Source organism: Macaca mulatta, chromosome 3 (assembly GCF_049350105.2).
Source record: "Macaca mulatta isolate MMU2019108-1 chromosome 3, T2T-MMU8v2.0, whole genome shotgun sequence".
NCBI lineage: Eukaryota > Metazoa > Chordata > Mammalia > Primates > Cercopithecidae > Macaca > Macaca mulatta.
Genome location: NC_133408.1, coordinates 45,436,454 through 45,460,228, shown reverse-complemented (window position 1 = coordinate 45,460,228; position 23,775 = coordinate 45,436,454). Strand labels below are relative to the sequence as shown.

At 50.8% G+C, this 23,775-nt stretch overlaps 1 protein-coding gene and 1 long non-coding RNA gene across 9 annotated transcripts in view; one reads left to right on the top strand and one right to left on the bottom strand.

Annotated features, from left to right (window-relative positions):
• Window positions 1–7,833: 7,833 nt before the first annotated feature.
• LOC144339705 (uncharacterized) lies at window positions 7,834–12,709 on the bottom strand. The gene is made up of 3 exons (XR_013415027.1): window positions 12,585–12,709; window positions 8,217–8,327; window positions 7,834–7,976 (listed from the first exon to the last, which is right to left on the bottom strand). It is a non-coding gene; the product is annotated as an uncharacterized LOC144339705 (long non-coding RNA).
• Window positions 12,710–12,839: 130 nt separating this feature from the next.
• The window catches only part of TECPR1 (tectonin beta-propeller repeat containing 1), a 41,958-nt gene continuing 31,022 nt past the window's right edge, over window positions 12,840–23,775 (top strand). For 5 of the 8 annotated variants that reach the window (XR_013415026.1, XM_077996178.1, XM_077996175.1 and 2 more), the window contains exons 1-5: window positions 12,840–12,937; window positions 20,066–20,309; window positions 21,155–21,337; window positions 21,532–21,654; window positions 23,101–23,226. Coding sequence is in view for 7 of the 8 variants with exons in the window: in XM_077996178.1 (XP_077852304.1) it covers window positions 20,085–20,309; window positions 21,155–21,337; window positions 21,532–21,654; window positions 23,101–23,226 (657 nt within the window). In the remaining variant the exon portion in view is untranslated. Of the gene's footprint in view, window positions 12,938–13,518; window positions 13,680–20,065; window positions 20,310–21,154; window positions 21,338–21,531; window positions 21,655–23,100; window positions 23,227–23,775 lie in introns of all 8 variants that reach the window. The other 3 variants (XM_077996181.1, XM_077996179.1, XM_077996180.1) reach the window with 2 other exon arrangements.

Here is a 23,775-nt window from a genome sequence, read left to right as displayed (position 1 = left end):
TTACTAAAAATACAGAAAAAATAGCTGGGTGTGGTGGTGCACACCTGTAGTCCCAGCTACTTGGGAGGCTGAAGTAGGAGAAACACTTGAACTTGAGAGGCGGAGGTTGCAGTGAGCTGAGATAGCGCCACTGCACTCCAGCCTGGGTGACAGAGTGAGACTCTGTCTCAAAAGAAAAAAAAGGCAGACACAGTGGCTCACGCCTGTGATTCCAACACTTTGGGAGGCCAAGGTGGGCAGAGCAACTGAGGTCAGGAGTTCAAGACTAGCCTGGCCAACACGGTGAAACCCCATCTCTACTAAAAAAATACAAAAGTCACCCAGGCATGGTGGCATGTGCTGTAATCCCAGGTACACAGGAAGCTCAGGCAGAAGCATCACTTGAACTCAAGAGGCGGAGGTTGCAGTGAGCCAAGATTATGCCACTGCACTCCAGCCTGGGTGACAGAGTGAGACTCTGTCTCAAAAAAATAAATAGCCAGGCATGGTGGCTCACGCCTGCAATGCCAGCACTTTGGGAGGCTGAGGCGGGCAGATCACCTGAGGTCAGGAGTTCAAGACCAGCCTGGCCAACATGGTGGAAGCCCACCTCTACTAAAAATACAAAATTAGCTGGGCGTGGTGGCACATGCCTGTAATCCCAGCTACTCGGGAGGCTGAGGCAGGAGAATCTTTTGAATCTGGGAAGCAGGGTTTGCGGTGAGGTGAGATTGCGCCACTGCACTCCAGCCTGGGCAGTAAGAGCAAAACTCTGTCTCAAAAATAAATAAATAAATAAATATAACAAAAAAAAATTTTTTTTTGAGACGGAGTCTCACTCTGTTGCCCAGGCTGGAGTGCAGTGGCCAGATCTCAGCTCACTACAAGCTCTGCCTCCCGGGTTTACGTCATTCTCCTGCCTCAGCCTCCCGAGTAGCTGGGACTACAGGCACCCGCCACCACGCCCGGATAGTTTTTTGTAATTTTTTAGTAGAGACGGGGTTTCACTGTGTTAGCCAGGATGGTCTCGATCTCCTGACCTCATGATCCGCCCGTCTCAGCCTCCCAAAGTGCTGGGATTACAGGCTTGAGCCACCGTGCCCAGCCAACAAAATAATTTTTTTAAAAAAGAAAATGTAATTCTGCTAAAACTTCTCTGTCTCTGCCTATCTCTGCCAATGCAAGTTAAATCTTAACTTCTCCGCTTCAGAATGCTGGCCTTCATCTTTCGGGAGTTGGTGTTCCTGGTGGTCATCCTTAAGCTATATACCTAACTGTATTTTCTCAATTACATTATTTAAGGTTGACAAGTATGCCAACTCCCCTCTGTTGCTTGGGAAATCTGGATGTCTTTGTAGGTGTGGTATAATAATATATTTGACCTTTGTCCCTAGTTCTTGGCTCAGCGCACCCCTTGACCTTGGAATTTCCTGAGTGACAGGCATCTTTTGTTATTAATCACACCTGAGTTTATGCTAATACAGTGACTTTAGCCCCTGGAGAGTGGCTGGTAGACAAAGTGATTAGAGTTGGAATTGTAAGCCCTACCCTTTGACCTCTGGAAATGGGGAGGAGGCTGGAGATTAATCTGTATAAGAACTTTTGGGCCAGGCATGGCAGCTCACACCGGTAATTCCAGCACTTTGGGAGGCCGTGGTGGGAAGATCACTTCAGCCCAGGAGTTCAAGCCAGCCTGGGCAACATAGCAAGATCCCATCTCTACAAGAAATTTAAAAATTAGCCTAGGAAGACTATAGTCCCAACTACTTGGGAGGCTGAGGTGGGAGGATCGCTGGAGCCCAGGGAAGTTAAGGCTGCAGTGAACCGTGATTGTGTCACTCACTGTACTCCTCCAGGCTGGTCAACAGAGCAAGACCTTGTAAAAAAAAAAAAAAAAAACAAAAAAAAAACAACTTCTGGTCAGGCACAGTGGCTCACGCTTGTAATTCCAGCACTTTGGGAGGCTGAGGCGGGCGGATCACCTGAGGTCGGGAGTTCAACACCACCCTGGCCAACATGGTGAAACCTTGTCTCTACAAGAATACAAAAACCAGCCAGGCATGATGGCAGTACCTATAATCCCAGCTACTTGGGAGGCTGAGGCAGGAGAGAATCACTTGAACCCAGGAGGTGGAGGTCGCAGTGAGCCGAGATCGCTCCACTGTACTTTAGCCTGGGTGACAAGAGCGAGACTCCATCTCAAAAAAAAAAAAAAAAAAAAAAACACACAAAAAGAACTTTTGAGATCTGATGAGGAAGGTGGAGTGCCCAGATGGGGTGTAAAGCTCCATGTACCACCCTCTCTCGATACCTTACCCCATGCACCTCTTCCATCTAGTTGTTCCTGACTTGTAACCTTTATAAGAACCTGGTTGGCCAGGCGCAGTGGCTCATGCCTGTAATCCCAGCACTTTGGGAGGCCGAGGTGGGCGGATCACAAGGTCAGGAGTTCGAGGCCAGCCTGGCCAATATGGTGAAACCCCATCTCTACTAAAAATACAAAAATTAGCCGGACATGGTGGCAGGTGCCTGAAGTCCCAACTACGCGGGAGGCTGAGGCTGGAGAATCGCTTGAACCTGGGAAGTGGAGGTTGTAGTGGGCCGAAATCACACCACTGCACTCTAGCCCGGGGGACAGAGTGAGACTCCATCTCAAAAAAAAATGAAACTGGTCAACGTAAGTGATGTTTCCCTAAATCATTCTAGCAAATTTTTAAACCCAAGGACAGGGCTGTGGTGTTGATATGGTTTGGATGTTTGTCCCCTGCAAATCTCATGCTAAAACATGACCCCCTGTGTTGAAGGCACAGCCCAGTGGGAGGTGTCTGGGTCATGGGGGCAGATCCCTCATGAATGGCTTGGTGCTATCCTCGTGGTAATGAATGAGCTCTTGCTCTAATAGTTCATGCAAGATCTGGTTTCTGTTTTGTTTTTTGGCAGAATCTCACTCTGTCACCCAGGCCAAGGAGGGTGGATCACCTGAGGTCAGGAGTGTGAGACCAGCCTGGCCAATACAGTGAAACCCCATCTCTATTAAAAATACAAAAATTAGTTGGGTGTGGTGTGGTGTCAGGCGCCTGTAATCCCAGCTACTCAGGAGGCTGAGGCAGGAGAATCACTTGAACGTGGGAGGTGGAGACTGCAGTGAGCTGAGATCGCGCCACTGCACTCCAGCCTGGGCAACAAGAGCAAAACTCCATCTCAACAAATAAATAAGTAAATAAATAAATGGGAAGCAGAGCATAAAAGTTTGGAAAATTTGCAGCCTGGCCATGTGGTAGAGAAGGAAAGAACATTTTCAGGGGTGGAATTCAAGGAGCCTGCGGAGCAATCATTTGGTAGAGAGATTTACATGACTAAAAGGGAGCCAAGTGCTAAGAGTCAAGACAATGGAAAAGAGGCCTGGAAGCCATTTTGGAAGTAAAGACTAAGGCACAATCTGTAAGACTTGGCAGCTTCCATGTGGAACCTCCAGGTGCACAGAATGCAAGAGTGAAGGAGGCTTAACAGCTTCCACCCAGATTTCACAGGATGTATCAGAAAGCCCAGGTGCCCAAGCAGAAGCCTGCAGCTGAGAAGGAGCCCCTGCAGAGACTCTACTAGGGGAGTGCTGAGGGGAAATGTGGGGTTGGATCTCACACACAGAGGCCCCACTGGGGCACTGCCTAGTGCAGCTGTGGGTAGGGGACCACAACCCCCTAGACAGACCCCAGAAAGGTAGATCCACCTGCAGCTGGCATCCTCAGCCTGGAAAAGCCACAGGCAGCAGACTCTAACCCGTGAGAGCAGTCATGGGGGCTCTCCCTTGACATGGACTAAAGGGAGATAAAGCTTTAAGGCTTAATGTCTGCCCTGGTGGGTTTCAGACTTGCCTGGAGCCTGTTACCTCTTTCTGTTGGCCAATTTCTCCCTTTTGGAATGGGAATGTTTACGCATTGCTGGTACGACCATTGTATATTGGAAGTAACCACCTTGTTTTTTATCTTATAGGCTTTTATCTTACAGAGATTCTTCTGCCTCAGCCTCCCGAGTAGCTGGGATTACAGGCGCTCGCCACCATGCCTGGCTCAATTTTTGCATTTTTAGTGAAGATGGGGTTTTGCCATGTTGAACAGGCTGATCTCAAACTCCTGACTTCAAGTGATCCAGCCACCTGCCCAGGCCTCCCAAAATACTGGGATTACAGGTGTGAACTACCACGCCTGGAGGGTCATGGATTCTCTTTCAAGTTTTGGTTTACAACCAAAGTATTAGAGACAAGGTCTTGCTATATTGCCCAGGTTGCAATGGCTATTCACCAGCAGAGTCCCACTAGAGATGAGCAACTGGCTACTCAGGAGGCTGAGGCAGGAAGATTGCTTGAGCCCAGGAGTCTGAGGCTATAGTGTGCAATGAACACCCCTGCACTTTGGCTTGGGCAATATAGTGAGACTGTATCTCTAAAAACAAAAAAAGAAAAGCATCTACTAAAGATAATCTCTCTACAAAATGTGATTTGAAATATGTACATAATGGCTGGGTGCAGTGGCTCATGCCTGTAATCCCAACACTTTGGGAGGCTGTGGCAGGTGGATCACTTGAGGTCAGGAGTTCGAGACCAGCCAGGCCAACATGGCAAAACCCTGTCTCTACTAAAAATACAAAAATTAGCCAGGCATGGTGGCAGGTGCCTGTAATCCCAGCTACTCTGGAGGCTGAGGCACAAAAATCACTTGAACCTGGGAGACAGGGGCTGCAGTGAGACGAGATCATGCCATTGCACTGCAGACTGGGCGACAGCAAGACTGTATCTCAAAAAAAAAAAAAAGGAAAGAAAAGTGCATGGAAAATCAAATTAGTAAGTATTATAAATAGACGTATTATTTGAAGGAGTTGTGACCTATTTCATTTCCAGCCTATGATGGTTCATCCTTCCTTAGCAACCCAAGAATTCTGACTAGCTATGTGAACTTAGGCAAGTTACTTTATCTCTCTGTTGACCGATGGGGTTGATAACAGCTATTGTGTCTGCCCTTATATGTGGTGAGCTCCAAGGAAGGCTCCCTCAAATAATCGTGAAATTGCGCCACTGCACTCCAGCCTGGCAACAGAGTGAGACTCCATCTCAAAAAAAAAAAAAAAATTAGTGGCTGGGTGCGGTGGCTCACACCTGTAATCCCAGCACTTTGGGAGGCTGAGGCCGGCAGATCACAAGGTCAGTTGTTTGAGACCAGTCTGGCCAACATGGTGAAACCCTGTCTCTACTAAAAATACAAAAATTAGCAAGGCGTGGTTGTGTGTGCCTATAATCTCAGCTACTCGGGAGGCTGAGGCAGGAGAATCGCTTGAAACCAGAAGGCGGAGTTTGCAGTGAGCCAAGATCGCGCCACTGCACTCCAGGCTGGGCAACAAGAGCGAGACTCCATCTCAAAAAAAAAAAAAAAATTAGCCAGCATGGTGGTGCAGACCTATACTTCCAGCTACTCAAGAGGCTGGGGGTGGAGGACTGCTTGAGCCCAGGAGGTTGAGGCTTCTGTGAACTATGATTATGCCACTGCACTCCAGTTTGGGTGATAGAGCGAGACCCCATCTCTCACACTCACACACACACACACACATCGTGTGATGCTGTCACTTGATAAGTTATATTCCATTCATGTAAAATTAAGTGAGTTGCTCCACTTCCCAGGCTCAAGTGATCCTCCCACCTCAGCCTCCTGAGTAGCTGGGACTATAGGCCCGCACCACCATGCCCACCTAATTTTTGTATTTTTTAGTAGAGACAGGTTTCACTATGTTGGCCAGGCCGGACCATATGTGCTTTGTAAAACCCTTCCTTAATTGTAAAACATAATACACAGAGAAAAGCGTATCAGACATAAATCTTGTGAATTATTGTAAAGCAAAACATGACACCACTAAGGTCAAGCATGAGAATCTTGCCGGCCACCGCCAAGTCTCTGTGTGTCCCTTTGCTGCCCCAAAGGCATCCACATCCTGATTGTTGTAACATTATGCTAATCACCTCCTTGTCTTTATACTTTTTTTTTTTTGAGATGGAGTCTCGCTCTGTTGTCCAGGCTGGAGCACAGTGGCACTATCTCAGCTCACAGCAACCTCTGCCTCCTGGGTTTAAGCAATTCTTCTGCCTCAGCCTCCCAAGTAGCTGGGATTACAGGTGCATGCCACCACGCCTGGCTAATTTTTGTATTTTTAGTAGAGATGGGGTTTCACCATGTTGGCCAGGCTGTTCTTGAACTCCTGACACTGTGATCCACCCACCTCGGCCTCCCAAAGTGCTGGGATTACAAGGGTGAGCCACCGCGCCTGGCCGTCTTTATACTTTTACTACCAAACATATACTCTCAAACACTATAATAACATTCTTGGCTGTTTTTGAAATTCACATGTCAATGTGAATCACATATGTTCTTTTGTGTTTGGCTTTTCTCTTCTTGGCATATGTTTAAGACTCACTCATGTTGCTGCATTTAGTCGTACTTCATTGTTTTGCTGCCAATAATATTACACTGTATTAGGTTGGTACCAAAGTAATTGTGGTTTTTGTCATTGCTTTTACTTATTTATTTATTTATTTTTGAGAAGGAGTCTCACTCTATCACCCAGGCTGGGGTACAGTGGTGCGATCTCGGCTCACTGCAACCTCCGCCCCCGTCGTGGTTCAAGTGATTTTCCTGCCTCAGCCCCCCGGGTAGCTGGGATTACAGGCATGCGCCACCATGCTGTTAATTTTTGTATTTTTAGTAGAGATGAGGTTTTGCCATGTTGGCCAGGCTGGTCTCGAACTGACCTCAGGTGATCCACCCGCCTCAGCCTCCCAGAGTGCTAAGATTACAGGTGTGAGCCACCGTACCTGGTCTGTTTTTGTTTTTGTTTTTGAGACGGAGTCTCGCTCTGTTGCCCAGGCTGGAGTATAGTGGCATGATCTCAGCTCACTGCAACCTCCGCCTCCTGGATTCAAGTGATTTTCCTGCCTCAGCCTGCTGGGTAGCTGGGATTACAGGCGTGTGCCACCATGCCCAGCTAATTTTTATATTTTTAGTAGAAACAGCGTTTTGCCATTTTGGCCAGGCTGGTCTCAAACTCCTAACCTCAAGCGATCTGCCCACCTCGGCCTCCCAAAGTGTTGGGATGACAGGTGTGAGCCACCGCACCCAGCCCTGTCATTACTTTTAATGGCCAAAACCGCAGGTACTTTTGCAGCAACCTAATGTGACTCCATCACACCGATCGTGCATTCCACTACAGATGGACACCTGGGGCTGTTGTTACATAGAGAATGCTGGTAAGGTGTGTACGTACAGCACCTAAATCGCCGCTGGGCCACAGCACGGTCCTAGCTGCAGCTCTATGAGGTCATGTCAGTGATTTCCCCAGTGATGGCACTGGCTCTTACTTCTACGCCCTTAGCCTGTCTGGCGAGCAACTCATTGTGGGTTTAATTTGCATTTTCCTGCTTATAGCTGTAGTTGAGCACTTTTTCATAAGTTTATTGACCATTTGTTTCTTTTTCTTCTTTCTTCTTTTTTCTTTTGAGACAGGGTCTTGCTCTATCGCCCAGGCTGCAGTGCAGTGGTGCAATCACAGCTTGCTGCAGCTTCAACCTCCTGGGCTTAAGTGATCCTCTTGCCTCAGCCTCCCTAGTAACTGGGACTATAGGCATGCACTACCACACCTGGCTAATTAAAAAAATTTTCTGTAGGGATAGGGGCTCCCTCTGATGCCCAGGCTGGTCTCAAACCCCTGATCTGAAGTGATCCTCCCACCTCCGCTTTCCAAAGCTCTGATGTTACAGGAATAAGCCATCATGCCGGAAGATTGAGAGGCATAAGAGAATGCTGTGGAAGGTCACACCTGCTGCCCAGGTGCCATCAATCCTCAGGACCCTGTCTGCCTGGGATTTGCTACGGAAGGCTCAGCAGAGCAGAAACCAGGGGGTGCTTCAGCTGTTCACAGGTCCTGCCTTTGGCGACGGTTAGTGGAACTCTGTTTCTGTGCTGGAAAGAGAGCTGACAAAGTTGGGACGAGAAACATCACACTGGAATAGGTTAATTACACGAAATGAAACTCATCTGTGTAAATTGTGATAAAACACAACTCAAGACATTTTAGGTACGATAATTGGTTTGTTTGACAAATTATATTTCTGGAGTCAAAATATACAGACATGTTCCTTTTGAAACATACAGGCAAAACACAGATTGTAGGTTGGTTTTGAACATACTGTGCAAGTTTACCATCATCAGAAGCTCCTCAAATTACTGTCAGGAGTAGTCATGTGGTGTCGTGCCGAGTAATGTACAAAGCAAGCTTCAGCCCACTGGTAAATACAGAGACCATATGGATACCTACTGGGACGTAAACATTAGGGACTTCAATTAAAGGGAGATAGCAAGTTTTATCTTGTTTGCTGGAGAGTAGTTTCCGTTAAGCCAGGGATCTGGACTTTCCTTTGTCTACTCCTGATCCTTCTTCTACTGGAAAGGGGCCTCGATCCAGACCCCAAGAGAGGGTTCTTGGACCTCACGTAAAAAAGAGTTTGGGGCAAGTCCATAAAGTGAAAGCAAGCTTATTAAGAAAGTAAAGGAATAGGCTGGGTGCAGTGGTTTACGCCTGTAATCCCAGCACTTTGGGAGGCCAAGGTGGGTGGATGACTTGAGGTCAGGAGTTTAAGAACATCCTGGCCAACATGGTGAAACCCCATCTCCACTAAAAATACAAAAATTAACTGGATATGGTGGCACGCGCCTGTGATCCCAGCTACTCGGGAGGCTGAGGCAGGAGAATTACTTGAATCTGTGAGGTGGAGGTTGCAGTGAGCTGGGATAGTGCCACTGCACTCCAGTCTGGGCAACACAGCAAGACTCTATCTCAAAAATAGGCTGGGTGCAGTGGTTTATGCCTGTAAACCACTATCTCAAAAATAATAATAATAATAAAGTAAGGGAATAAAAGAATGACAACTCCAGGCCAGGTGCGATGGCTCATGCCTGTAATCCCAGCACTTTGGGAGGCTGAGGTGAGAGGATCACCTGAGGTCAGGAGTTCGAGGCCAGCCTGGCCAACATGGTGAAACCCCATCTCTACTAAAAATATAAAAATTAGCCAGGCATGCTGGTGTGCACCTGTAATCCCAGCTACTCAGGAGGCTGAGGCAGGAGAATCACTTGAACCCAGGAGGTGGAGGTTGCAGTGAGCCAAGACCATGCCACTGTACTACAGCCTGGGCAACAGAGACTCCATTTCAAGTAAAATGATAATAAACAAAAATTAAAAGAAATTAAAGGAATAAAAGAATGACTACTCCACAGGCAGAGCAGCAGCATGGGCTGCTGGACTGAGTAAACTTATAGTTACTTCTTGGTTCTATGCTAAACAAGGGGTGGATTATTCATGAGTTTTCCAGGAAAGTGGAGGGCAATTCCTGGAACCAAGGTTTCCTCCTCTTTTCGCATCTATAAACTGTCATGGCGCCGGTAGGAGTGTCTTTTAGCATGCTAATGTATTATAATTAGCATATAATGAGTGGTGAGGAAGACCAGAGGAAGACCAGAGGTCACTTTTTTTTTTTTTTTGAGACGAGTCTCGCTCTGTCTCAAGTAGCTGGAACTACAGGCACCCGCCACCGCGCCTGGCTAATTTTTTTTTTGTATTTTCAGTAGAGACGGGGTTTCACTGTGGTCTCGATCTCCTGACCTCGTGATCCGCCCGCCTCGGTCTCCCAAAGTGCTGGGATTACAGGCGTGAGCCACGGCGCCTGGTCCAGGGGTCACTTTCATCACCCTTGTGGTTTTGGCTGGCTTCTTTACCGCATCCTCTTTTATCAGCAGAGGCTTTGTGACCTGTATCTTGTGATACCAAACCTGCTGACCTCCTATCTCATCCTGTGACCAAGAGTGCCCAACATCCTGGGGCTAAAGCCCAGCAGTTCTCAGCCTCATTTTACCCAGCCCTTGTTCAAGATGGAGTCGCTCGGGTTCAGACGCTTCTGACCCTTGAACTGTAGCACTGACCTGATCAATATCTCCTACTGTGAAAGGAAAATAAATCTCGGGACCCCAAGATTACTAAGCCAAAGAGAGAAGTCAAACTGAGGATCGCGTCAGACAAACCTGCCTCCCATTTTGTTCTTCGATAAGATAGCTAGAAAGTTCAAAAGAGCGACATACCCCCTTCACAATTTCTCCACAAGGAAATTCCTTTTGGGCCTCAAGATCTTTGCCCTAAAACAGTTCTGATGAATTTTACCCTGGCAATGTAAATTCACAGCTTTTCTTCACAGGGACAACGCAGACAAGTCATCCCTCTGCTCACTGAAGACAAATGCACATGTGGTTTCTTCCTCTGCCCTATTGTTTATGCAAAAATGCAGATTCACTGAGCCAGACAGTGAGTAAAGCATATGTGACTATTCCTCTACCCACTCTCACATGTAAATTGTGTATTCAGTGAAAGGCTGATCACAGACTGAAAAGAATGCAACCTTCTGGTCGGGCATGCTGGCTCACGCCTATAATCCCAGCACTTTGGGAGGCTGAGATGGTTGGATCACCTGAGGTCAAGGGTTCGAGACCAGCCTGGCTAACATGGCAAAATCCCGTCTCTACTAAAAATAAAAAAGTTAGCCTGGCATGGTGGCACACACCTGTAGTCCCAGCTACTCAGGAAGCTGAGAAAGGAGAATCGCTTGAACCTGGGAGGTGGAGGTGGCAGTGAGCTGAGATCTTACCACTGCACTGCAGCCTGGGCGACAGAGTGAGACTCCCTCTCAAAAAAAAAAAAAAGAACTCGGGGTAGGGGGACATGGGTCCCCAGCCCCTGAATTCAGGAAAACTGTATGGAACTTTGTCACCACACATGAAAACTGCAAGGGGCCATAGAAAGCTCCTAATTCAATGCCTCTTTTAATGTAGAAACTAAAGCTAAAGAGGAGATAAATGGCTACAGAGTGTCACAGGCAGGACAGAACCCAGGGCTCCCTGCCTCCAGACTATTTCTCCAGCAGTCTAGCGACCATTCACCCTCCTCCTTTTTTGTTTTTTTGAGACAGAGTCTCATTCTGTTACCCAAGCTGGAGTGCAATGGCACGATCTCGGCTCACTGCAAGCTCCGCCTCCCAGGTTCATGCCATTCTCCTGCCTCAGCCTCCGGAGTAGCTGGGACTACAGGCGCCCGCCACCTTGCCCGGCTAATTTTTTTGTATTTTTAGTAGAGGTAGCGTTTCACCATGTTAGCCAGGATGGTCTTGATCTCCTGACCTCGTGATCTCACTGCCTCGGCCTCCCAAAGTGCTGGGATTACAGGCATGAGCCACTGCACCCGGCCCACTCATCCTCCTTCTGCTAACAGCACCCTGATCTTCCTCTGAGGAGCCACCCCTGTGCTTGGCTGAGCCCTTATTGTTGAGGTGGGCTCTGCCCACATCTCCAGATGAAGTCCACAAATGCCAGTCCCTCAGGCCCAAGCTAAAGTCAAGGTCAGACACAGGACTCAGCAGAGCCATCCGGGGTGAACAGGAGGCATCTGGAGGCTTTTTCTTCCACTGGAGCTGGCCTATGTGGGGATTCCCCAGACATGAAGGCCCAGGAAAAAACTGTCTGCATCCCCAGAAATAAGAGAGAACCTGGCGGGTGCGGGGGGCTGCAGATGGGAATAGGTCACTAGGTCCAACCAGGTGACATTGTTTTAGCTCAGTGTCGGGTAGTATCTTTCATCAGATCGGTAGCCTTTCATCAGATGCCTTTTTTTTTTTTTTTTTTTTTTTTTTTAGAAGGAGTTTTGCTCTTGTCACCCAGGCTGTAGTGCAGTAGCACAGTGGCAGGATCTCGGCTTACTGCAACCTCTGCCTCCCGGGTTCAAGCGATTCTCCTGCCTCAGAGTAGCTGGGATTACAGGCATGCGCCACCACCTCTGGCTAATTTTGCATTTTTACTAGAGATGGGGTTTCACCACCTTGGCCAGGCTGGTCTCAAACTCCTTACCTCAAGTGATCCACCCGCCTCGGCCTCCCAAAGTGCTGGGATTACAGGTATGAACTGCTGCACCTGGCCCAGACATCTTTCCTTTTTCTCCTTTCTCCATCCTAACCTTGCCAGTTTTCTGCCAGGCGGGATACAGTGTTTTCAAATCCCAGCTCCATCGCTTACAATGTGAGTCGCTCCACCCATGAGCCTGTGTTCTTATCTGTAAAATGGCAATGACGCCACCCGCTCTTTGGGTTGCTGGAGGATGAAATAAGACCCAAGTAAAGCACTTACGTCAGTGCTCGGCACCCCAGGAGGACTCACATATTACTATTAATATATTAGGCCAGCTTACACTGGGTTTTGTCACTGGCAATAGAGTTTGAGCAATCCGGGGCCTTTTACTGACACCACGCCATGCTATAGTCATAAAATCACATATGTTTCCAGGAATCCTCTCCGAAATAGTAAAGCTTTAAGTGTAGTGTGTGCTCAAAGGCTACGTTTCAGTTCGATGGAGATCAGGAAGACACCTGTTCCCTGCGTCCTCTCCACGCCCCACGCCGGGCGCCCACACACTGCTCCTCCTGTCGCCGCAGCGCCACGCACCCAGGTACCCTCCCCGCCACCCCTTCTCCTCGCCTGCAGGCGGTGTCCACACCGCCCTCTCCGCTCCTGCAGGCCAGGTCCTGGAGGGCGGCCGGTGTCTCGCCGCCAGAGAGAGTGCGGGAACTCACTCAGTCGACTCTGGACTCTTGACCTGGCGCGACCCCGGAAGTGGGCGGGCACGCGACCTCAAAGCTCGCGCCGACGCGGCGCACCGCAGCCAATGGCACGTCCCAGGCCTCAGCGCCCTGGAGAGGCTGGCCAATGGGCACGGGGCCTGATGCCGCTTCCGGCCCACCCTCTTGCCCGGGCCCCGGGAGGGCTGGTCCGCTGAGCCCGGACGCCGGGGAGCTACCACCGCGACTCCGCCCCGCCCCGCGCGGGCTCAGGTGAGTGCAGCGCGGCGCCCCAGCTGCAGCGGCGGCCAGGGCCATGGGAAAGGTTGGGGCGATGAAGGGCTGGGCACGCCGCCTTCCCCACCACCCCCAGGCTGGTTGCCCAAACACTCGGGGGGAGGGAGCAAGGAGGGACCGCACTTGTCCTCACGCCTGCACGCCTGGAGGGTGCCACCCTTGTCCCCTGCCCTGGAACGCCCACAGTCTGGCGAAGTGGCCTGGTGCAGGTGACGTCCCCACTCCAGCCTTTGGACTGCAGCCATAGGAGAAGCGGATCGCGGGATCCTGGTTTCGAGAATCACGCAGCAAAGGGCCTGCCTAGCCCTCTCCTTGGGCATGGATGGGAGCAAATCTGCTTGTCGTCAGATTAGCTTTGGCAGATGGTCAGGGCCCAGAACTCCCACATATGCTACTGGTGGCAGTGCAGGGGCACCACCTGTCACCCAAGTGCACAGAACTGGGCTGAACGCCAGGCTGACTCAGGACACCTCCTGCCTGGTGGGGCTGGGCGAACCCTATTCTTCAGGAAAGAATCAACTGCCATGCAAGTTCTGCTGCTTTTCCCCACCTTTTAGGACCCCGATGTCGCTTTTGAACAGCCCCTGCACCTTGCAGCCAGCGAGCTACTGTAGTAGGCATTGCCGACTCTGTTTGCATACTGGATGGGAGTGACAGTGTAATAGAAAAATAAGCAAGAAACCTTTTAGGTAGGACTCCTAAGGCTCAGAGGAAGTGAGTAAGTGCTTGCGGAGCGTTCTTGGTATTGTGTCTTTTCCTCTACCACATCTCTGTCCCCGCTTCTCTTGGGTGCTTTTTTTGGTCTCTGAAAGGATCTGTGAATAAACCGAGACAGAAAGGCAGATGGCTTTGAGGGTGGCGAGCAGACCTTCTTCGTGGAACGACTGAAGGTTCAACTCAAATTCATCTTGTAGAAATTCTTGGTGAATTCGAGGCTGCTGATTTGGAAGATTTTCCTCCATCCCTCTAACCCTACAAAACAAACAAGTCCCAGGATCCCTGAATCATGGGGCTTCATGTTCCCACCCCTCTTTCAAGAGTCCTCTGACCCCGTGACCCTGTACAAGTTGCCTGATCAGCTCACAGCCAGAAAGTGGCCCATGAGGAGCTAGGGGGAGCCTCTTGGCAGAGGCAGAAAGGAAATGTGGCTCACCAAGGATGGTTACCGGATGTCAACTGTAACTGGGAAGTGACCGGTACTTGGGTCTCCATTCTGAAGGGAGTTTGTAAATAACAGCAACCTCCACCCCTTCCTTTCACTGTAGCAGAGTCTCCTCCCATTAACTGCCCAGAAGGTTCAATGATGTCTATGAATACATTAATGCTTAGTCATTTCTCTGAAGGAAAGTCAAAATCTCCTTTCATTGAGCTCTACCTGAAGACTGAGTCTAGCTAAACTGTTTGCTTATCCAGTGAATTCTGAGCTATCTTTGTTTTTTGTTGTTGTTTGTTTTCCTTTTTGAGACAAGGTCTCGCTCTGCTGTCCAGGCTGAAGTGTAGTGGCACAATCATAGCTCATTGTATCCTCAACCTCCTGGGCTCAAGTGATCCTCCTGCCTCAGCCTCCCAAGTAGCTAGGATCACAGGCATGTGCCACCACATCCGGCTAATTTTTTTCTTTTTTTTTACTTTTTATTTTTGTAGAGATGGGGTCTCCCTGTGTTGCTTAGGCTGGTCTTGAACTCCTGGGCTCAAGTGATCCTCCCACCTCAGCCTCGAAAAATGCTGGGATTACAGGCATGAGCCACTGCACCTGGCCTCTGAGCTATCTTTGAAGACTAACTTATATTTAACGCTATAGAAAGTGACAACTAAAAAAAAAAAAAAAAAAAAAAAAAAAAAAACCCTTCATCTTCCCCTAGCATTTTATTGAAGATTTTCACACATACAGCCAAGTTGAAAGAATTACACAGTCAGCATCCCCCTCCCCACCAACTAGATTCTTCTACTACTGACACTTTACTTGCTTTATTACATATCTGTCCACCGATTATGACCTTGCTTTTCAAGTTATTTGTGGCATTTGTTTTCCCCGGAGAAGTATTTCTGTCTTAGATCAGGGAGTTGGCAGCGTGTTGGAGGTAGGTGGTGGTGATTATCCTTAAACGTTTCAGCACCCACTGTGTGCAGAGACTATTATGGAAATGAAGAGGTTGAAGACTCAGACCTGAAAGGGACTTGGTTTTTTTTTTTTCTTTTTCTTTTTTTTTTTTTTTTTTGAGACGGAGTCTTGCTCTGTTGCCCAGGCTGGAGTGTGGTGACATGATCTTGGCCTACTGCAACCTCTTCCTCCGAGGTTCAAGCGATTCTCCTGCCTCAGCCTCCCAAGCTGGCTAATTTTTGTAGTTTTAGTAGAGACGGGGTTTCACCATGTTGACCATGCTGGTCTCGAACTGCTGACCTCAGGTGATCCACCAGCCTCAGCCTCCCAAAGTGCTGGGATTACAGGCATGAGCCACTGTGCCCTGCCCTGGTTTCTTATTTTTTATTTTTATTTTTTGAGATAGGATCTTGCTCCCTCGCCCAGGCTGGAGTACAGTCTCTCGATCTCAGCTCTCTGTAGCCTCAACTTCCCAGGCTCAAGTGATCCTCCCATCTCAGCCTCCCAAGTAGTTGGGACTACAAGAGCAAATCATCATACCCAGCTAATTTTTGCATTTTTCGTAGCGACAGGTTTTCGCCATGTTGCCCAGGCTGACCTTGAACCCCTAGGCTTAAGGGATCCACCCACCTCAGCCTCCTGAAGTGCTGAGATTACAGGTGTGAGCCACCACACCTGGCTGATTTTTAATTTTTTAAATTTAATTAATTAATTTATTTATTAAGACAGAGTCTCGCCCTGTCACCCAGGCTGGAGTGCAGTGGCGCAATCTTGGCTCACTACAAGCTCCGCCTCCTAGGTTCACGCCATTCTCCTGCCTCAGCCTCCCGAGTAGCTGAGACTACAGGCGCCCGCCACCACGCCCGGCTAATCTTTTGTATTTTTTAGTAGAGACGGGGTTTCACCGTGTTAGCCAGGATGGTCTCAATCTCCTGACCTCGTGATCCGCCCGCCTCGGCCTCCCAAAGTGCTGGGATTACAAGCGTGAGCCACTGTACCTGGCCTAATTTTTTATTTTTTAAGAGATGGAAAAGAAGTGACAGTTTGTGGTAGCAAGTACCCACTAACAATGCCAAGTAAAAAGTAAATAATCCCAAGTAAAAATGCCAAGGAACATCAAATTCTTGCTGGGTACTGAACTGTGTATTAAAAGCTCTGTGCCAATATTATCTCATTTAATTCTCATAAGAAATAGGTATGTATGTCACTATCCCATTCTGCCTTTTTTTTTTGTTTTTTTTGATGGAATTTTGCTCTGTTACCCAGGCTGGAGCGCAGTGGCACAATCTTGGCTCACCACACCCTCCGCCTCCCAGGTTCAAGCGATTCTCCTGCCTCAGCCTCCCGAGTAGCTGGGATGACAGGCGCCCGCCACCACGCCCGGCTAATTTTTGTATTTTTAGTAGAGACAGGGTTTCACCACGTTGCCCAGGCTGGTCTCAAACTCCTGGCCTCACGCGATCTGCCTGCCTCGGCCTCCCAAAGTGTTGGGATTACAGGCGTGAGCCACCGCGCCCAGCCCCATTCTGCGTTTTATAGATGAGGAATTAAGGCATAGAGAGGTTAGTTAGCTTTTGGTGGCACAAGAAAGTGACGATCCCAGAATGTATCATTCTGAGATCCAGGCAGCTCTGGACTCTCTTAGTCACTGTGAAGGTGCCAGAGGGGACCTCAGTCCTCATCAGTGAGGTATGAAGAGGTCACTGGAGGTCACCGGGGTCCCAGCTCAGGACCCTGGACACAGATGCCAGTTTCAAATGGTTCCAGAAGGCTGGTGTTCTGATTTTCTTATATGTTTGACGGGCCTTGGTGCCCTGGGGTGGAGGAGGTTGGCCACTCTTCGAGGGGCTCTTACTCCCTGGGCTTGCTCCATTCTACTGGGCAGTCTCCCTCCTGTTCTTTTCATCCACTTCCTGTTATGGGAGTTTCCCAGAGCTGAGCTTTTGTTCTGCTTCCTGTCTTCCTGTTCCTCACCCTCTCACTCACTTCCTTTTCAACCTGCATTCTGTCTTCTTGGTGTTTGTAAGATATACCTTGTCCCGGCCATGGCCGGGGACTCACGCCTGTAATCTTAGCACTTTAGGACGGATCACCTGAGGCCAGGAGTTCGAGATCAGCCTGGCCAACATGGCAAAAACCCATCTCTACTAAGAATACAAAAATGGGCCAGACGTGGTAGTGCAGGTCTGTAATCCCAGCTACTTGGGAGGCTGAGGCAGGAGAATCACTTGAACCCAGAAGGTGGAGGTTACAGTGAGCTGAGATCGTGCCACTGCACTCCAGCCTGGGAACAGAGGAAGACTCTGTCTCAAAAAAAAAAACAAAAAAACAAACAAACAAAAAAAAAAACAGAACCCAAAGAGCATTTTTTTTTTTTTTTTTTTGAGACGTAGTCTCGCTCTGTCATCCAGGCTGGAGTGCAGTGGTGCAATCTCAACTCACCGCAGCCTCCACCTCCTGGTTCTAGTGATTCTCTTGCCTCAGTCTCCTGAGTAGCTGGGATTACAGGTGCACGCCACTGCGCCCGGCTAATTTTTGCATTTTTTTTTTTAGTAAAGATGGAGTCTCACCATGTTGGTCAGGCTGGTCTCAAACTCCTGGCCTCAGGTGGTCCGTCTGCCTCAGCCTCCCAAAGTGCTGGGATTATAGGTGTGAGCCACCGCACCTGGCTTATTATTATTATTTTTTTTGCTGTTGGCAGCTACTCCTATTTTCAGATGTGCTTCTATCTCGTGCCATTGCCACAGTCACCCAGCCATCTGGAGTACCCTCATGGCTCTGGCATGCTGCGGGAGCACCGGGCCCAGCCTCCAGGCACCTAAATAAACTCTGCGTATCTCCTTTTGCTCTGGTATTTAAGTCAGACTGGCCATGTCTTCATCTGTAGGCTCTTTCCTCTCTTCAGGCCCTGGGGCACTGTCCTGGGTTGGATCTGGGAGCCGCCCTATCAGGCAGAGCTTCTCAGGTGATGGCCCCGGTGGCCTCATCCGGTAGCTCTGTTTGGCTGCCTTGTGTCTGGCCATGTGGCCCTGCCGTGGTGGAAAGACTGTTCCTACCAGGAGCCAGGGCTCCAGGAAGGACACCCCTGGGTGCAACAGCACTGTGGGCCCTGGAGGTGGGGCCAGGAGTGGTCAGTGGCAGAGCTTAGCAATAGCCTTGGCTATGCCTACAAAGCACAGAGAAAGAGGAGAGAAAGGGCTGGGTGCAGTGGCTCATGCCTGTAATCCCAGCACTTTGGGAGGCCGAGGTGAGAGGATCGCTTGAGGCCAGGAGTTCAAGACCAGCCTGGGCAGCATAGCAAGACCCCATCTCTAGAAAAAAGTTAAAAAAAAAAAATTCGCCAGGTATGGTGGCACATGCCTGTAGTCCCAGCCACTCAGGAGGCTGAGGCAGGAGGATGGCTTGAGTTCAGGAGTTCAAGGCTGCAGTGAGCTGTGATTGCACCACTGCACTCCAGTCTGGGCAGCAGAGCAAGACATTCTCTAAAAAATTAAAAAGAAAAGAAAAAGAAAGGAGTAGAGAACAGCAGAAGAAGAGAGCCAGGGGAGGGGGAGGAGGGAGTCGCTGAGGGAGCATGAAGAGAAGACCACTATGTCCTTGAATTCACATGGTCACGTTGGCTCTGGCTAGAATGCCAGGCATGTGTAAATGCCCTCACCATGCCCAGATAGAGGCCAACATGGGGGGGAGACCCCTGGGGAGGCAGTGGGGTAGTTATATCTTTTGAGATTCAGCTAAACCTGTAAGCTTTCATTGATTGTTTTGAAAACAAAGATCTGGCCAGGCGTGGTGGCTCAAGTCTGTAATCCTAGCAGTTTGGGAGGCCGAGATGGGAGGATTGCTTGAGACGAGGAGTTTGAGACCAGCTTGAGCAACATAGTGAGACTCTGTCTCTACAAAAAAATTTTTTAATTAGCTGGGTATGGTGGGGCATGCCTGTTGTCCCAGCTACTCAGGAGGCTGAGGCAGGAGGATCACTTGAGCCCAGGAGTTTGAGGCCGCAACAAGCTGTAATTGAACCACTGCACTCCAGCCTGGGTGACTGAGCAAAACCCTGTCTCTACTTTTTAAATTCTTTTTTTTGAGACAGGGTCTCTGCTCACTGCAACCTCCATCTCCCGGGTTCAAGCCATTATCCTGCCTCAGCCACCTGAGTAGCTGGGACTACAGGCACACACCACCATGCCTGGCTAGTTTTTATATTTTTAGTGGAGATGAGGTTTCACCATGTTGACCAGCCTGGTCTTGAACTCCTGGCCTCAAGTGATCTATTTTTAAATTCTTTCAAAAACAAAAAAGAGGCCAAGCATGGTGGTTCATGCCTGTAACCCCAACACTTCAGGAGGCAGAGGCAGGCGGATCACCTGAAGTCAGGAGTTCGAGACCAGCCTGTCCAACATGGTGAAATCATGTCTCTACTAAAAATACAAAAATTAGCCAGGGGTGGTGCGTGCACCTGTAGTCCCAGCTACTGGGGAGGCTGAGGCAGGAGAAAACCCGGGAGGTGGAGGTTGCAGTGAGCCAAGATACCAAGATTGTGCCATTGCACTCCAGCCTGGGCAACAGAGTGAGACTCCGTCTCAAAAAAATAAACAAAAAAACAAAGAATAAATAGTTGCATAGGTGCAGTGGCTCACGCCTGTAATCCCAGCACTTTGGGAGGCTGAGGCGGGCAGATCACGAGGTCAGGAGTTCAAGACCAGCCTGGCCAACATGACAAAACCTGTCTTTACTAAAAATACAAAAACTAGCTGGGTGTGCTGGCAGGCGGCTGTAATCCCCGCTTCTCGGGAGACTGAGGCAGGAGACTTGCTTGAACCCGGGAGGTGGAGGTTGCAGTGAGCCGAGATCACGCCATTGCACTCCAGCCTGGGTGACAGAGTGATACTCCATCTCAAAAAAAAAAGAATAAATAGTCACAGTAGAAGTCTCCCAGGTTTCACTTGACTCTGATGTCCCCTGGGCTGGGAGCCTGAACGCTGACCCTCGTCCTCCTGCCACAGGTTACCTCCAGCTGCTGCCATGCCCAACTCAGTGCTGTGGGCGGTGGACCTCTTCGGGAGAGTGTACACGCTGTCCACAGCCGGCCAGTACTGGGAGCTGTGCAAGGACTCCCAGCTAGAGTTCAAGCGCGTCAGCGCCACCACGCAGTGCTGCTGGGGCATTGCCTGTGACAACCAGGTCTACGTGTATGTGTGTGCCAGCGATGTCCCCATCCGCCGCCGAGAGGAGGCCTATGAGAATCAGGTAGCGATCCTCATGGTTGGAGTTGCCGAGTGGGTCGGTTTGCTGGGTTATTGGTTAAAATGATGAACCACAGAAGGGAAATAGGGGCCCCAGATTCCCCACCAGTTCCTGCCTTCATTTCCTTCCTTGTACTTAAAAATCTGAGTTGCTGCCAGGCGTGGTGGCTCACGCCAGTAATCCCAGCACTTTGGGAGGCTGTGGCGGGCAGATCGCTTGAGCTCAGGAGTTTGAGACCAGCCTGAGCATCATGGCGAAACACTGTCTCTACAAAAAAAATACAAGAATTAGCAGGGTGTGGTGGTGCGCACCTTTAGTCCCAGCTACTCAGGAGGCTGAGGCAGGAGGATCACTTGAGCCAGGGAGGTCAAGGCTGCAGTGAGCCATAATCGTGCCCTGCACTCCAGCCTGGGCAACAGAGCAAGACCCTGTCCACCTGCACCCCCCAAAAAAATGCCAAGTTGCATAGTATGCAGGGTCTTTGAGGCTGAAGCCACTATTGTGTCCTTACCAAAGCAGGCCGGCCAGGTCCCCAAGAGGGCAGGCTCCAGTGGTTCCGGGAGCCCAGGACAAGGTGTGCCCTCCACCGCCTGTCCTGCTTAGAGCGCTGTGGCTGGCAGGAGGATTCTTTGCCCCTTGGGGCCGCGCTGATGTACTTGCTGGCTCGTAATAAAGTGGCGTGGGGGTCCTCAGTCGCTGGGGAACAGGCCCTCTGCCCACTTCCTATTCTGGAGATCAATGAGGGGGCCAGCTGGGCAGGGTCAGCTGGCCCTGGAGATGCCCGGCCCGCCTGGGTTCCCACCCAGCAGGCTTGGGTCCAAGGCCACCTGTGTGTCCCCGGCCCTCAGCGCTGGAATCCCGTGGGTGGCTTCTGTGAAAAACTCCTACTGAGTGACCGCTGGGCGTGGAGTGACGTGAGTGGGCTCCAGCACCGGCCGCTGGATGGGGTGGCGCTGCCCTCGCCGCACTGGGAGTGGGAGTCTGACTGGTACGTGGATGAAAATTTTGGAGGCGAACCCACCGAGAAAGGGGTAGGTGAACTCGGGACCCTCCATGACTGCCCTGTGGGGAGGGGATGCCTAGGGCTCCGCCTGTCCCTGCTTCTGTCCCCTACACCCTGTGGTGCCTGAGCTCAGGCTTCAGGCCACGCCCTCCCTCCCAACCTTCCCCAGCTCTTCATATACCTTCCCTGCAGACCCTGAGAGCCCTTTCCTTGGTGTTTCAGGGGTGGACGTATGCCATCGACTTTCCCGCCACCTACACGAGAGACAAGAAGTGGAATTCTTGTGTGCGGCGCCGAAAATGGATCCGGTACAGGAGATACAAGTCCCGGGACATCTGGGCCAAGGTCTCTGTTCCTGAATGTGACTTGGGGGCAGGACAGGGCCAGGACAGACCGTGACATGCAGCCTCCTCTCCACCTTCCCCACCCGTGTGCACCGGGGGACACCACGCCCACCTTCGGACCTAGCCTTTGAGCCGTTTCCTGTCCCGGGAACACCACAGCACTGCGTGTCCCTTTGCTTGGGAGATGGTCATACAGGGAGCCAGGCCGGGCCCAGGACAGCACAGAACTTGCCCTGACCCTGGTCTCCAAGCTGCTGTGTCCCTGACCGAGCCTCCCTCTGGCACTTTGTCCTCCCCCTCAGCCAAGGGAGGCACTTCTGACTCTAGCGTTGCTCCATGAAGCATCTCCCAGCTTAGGGAGGACAGCCCTGGACCTGGGTCTTGGCGTGGCCTCCAATGAGTGGAGGCCTCCCTGGGATGTCCAGGGCTGTGAGTTGGGGCTGCCCCTGGGCCTGGGAGAAGCCAGGAGACCAGGGAGCTGGCCCTATTTTTTTTTCTTTTTAAAGATAGGGTCTTGCTCTGTTGCCCAGACCGTGCTCTGTTGCACCCTGTTGAGTGCAGTGGTGCAGTCATAGCTCACTGTAGCCTCGAACTCCTGAGCTCAAGTAATCCTCCCACCTCAGCCTCCCTAGTAGCTGTGACTACAGGCATGCACCACCATGCCCTGTTAATTTTTAAATTTTTTGTAGAGGCTGGGTGCGGTGGCTCATGCCTGTAATCCCAGCACTTGGGAGTTTGAGACCAGCCTGGCCAACATGGTGAAGCCCTGTCTCTACTAAAAATGCAAAAATTAGCCGGGCGTGGTGGCATATGCTTGTAATCCTCACTACTCAGGATGACTAAAAATACAAAAATTAGCTGAGTGTGGTGGCAGGTACCTATAATCCCAGCTACTCGGGAGGCTGAGGCAGGAGAATCACTTGAATCCAGGAGGCAGAGGTTGCAGTGAGCCGAGATTGTGCCACTTCACTGCAGCCTGGGCAATAGAGTGAAACCCAGTCTCAAAAAAAATAATAATAAATTTTTTGTAAAGATGGGGTCTCACTATGTTGCCCAGGCTGGCCTTGAACTCCTGACCTCAAGCAATCCTCCTGCCTTGCCTCCCAAAGCACTAGGAGGGCCAATGACTTTTGAAGACTTACACTGGCAGGGCCATCTTCTGTCATCAGCCTCATTCTTAGGGCTGGCAACCGAGTCACCGAGATCAGGTCACTGGAAAGCCCAGAGCTGAGACCCTGCAGCGCATCCGCCTTCCACACGGGGGCAGCGGTGACCACTCGGCTGACGGAGGATGGGGCAGGGGTCCTCACAGTCCTGATGCTGCCTTCCCTGTAAATTCAGGCAGCTGCAGGCTGGGCTGGAGAATGGACATCTGGATGGCAGGCAGGTGGGAGGTGGGTGCACGCCCAGGCGCTGACTGCTTCTGCTTCTCACCTCCTTGCTTCAGATCCCCTCGAAGGACGACCCCAAGGAGCTGCCCGACCCCTTCAACGACCTCTCTGTAGGGGGCTGGGAGATCACGGAGGAGCCTGTGGGCCGCCTGTCAGTGTGGGCTGTGTCTCTGCAGGGCAAGGTAAGGCCAACCCCTCTCGCTGCCCCAGTTCCCCACGACCCCACCTCCGTGGGTCCTGTCCTGTGCACCCCCTGGGTCTTGCTCCTCCCAGGAGCCCCGGCCCCCCGACCCCATGCCTGCTCCTGGCCTTTCTCTCCAAGACCCCAGCATGCTGATCAGTGCCCAGCCTCAGCTCAGGCACACCAAAGCGGCCTCCTCAAGACAGATTCTGAGCCCCCTGCCAGCTCCCTGCTGGTGTCTCCCAGTCTTCAGGAATAGTGTGGGGGTAGAAGTTGGGGTGACAGAAGGTGTGCCAGTGGACGGATGGGTGGTATGTGGACAGATGGATGGATGGGTGGGTGTGTGGATGGATGGATAGGTGGGTGGGTGTGTGGATGGGTGGGTGTGTGTGTGGATGGATGGATGGGTGGGTGGGTGTGTGGATGGGTGGGTGGGTTTGTGTGTGGATGGATGGATGGGTGGGTGTGTGGATGGATGGATGGGTGGGTGGGTGTGTGGATGGACAGACGGGTGGTTGGGTGTGTGCATGGATGGATGGGTAGGTGTGTG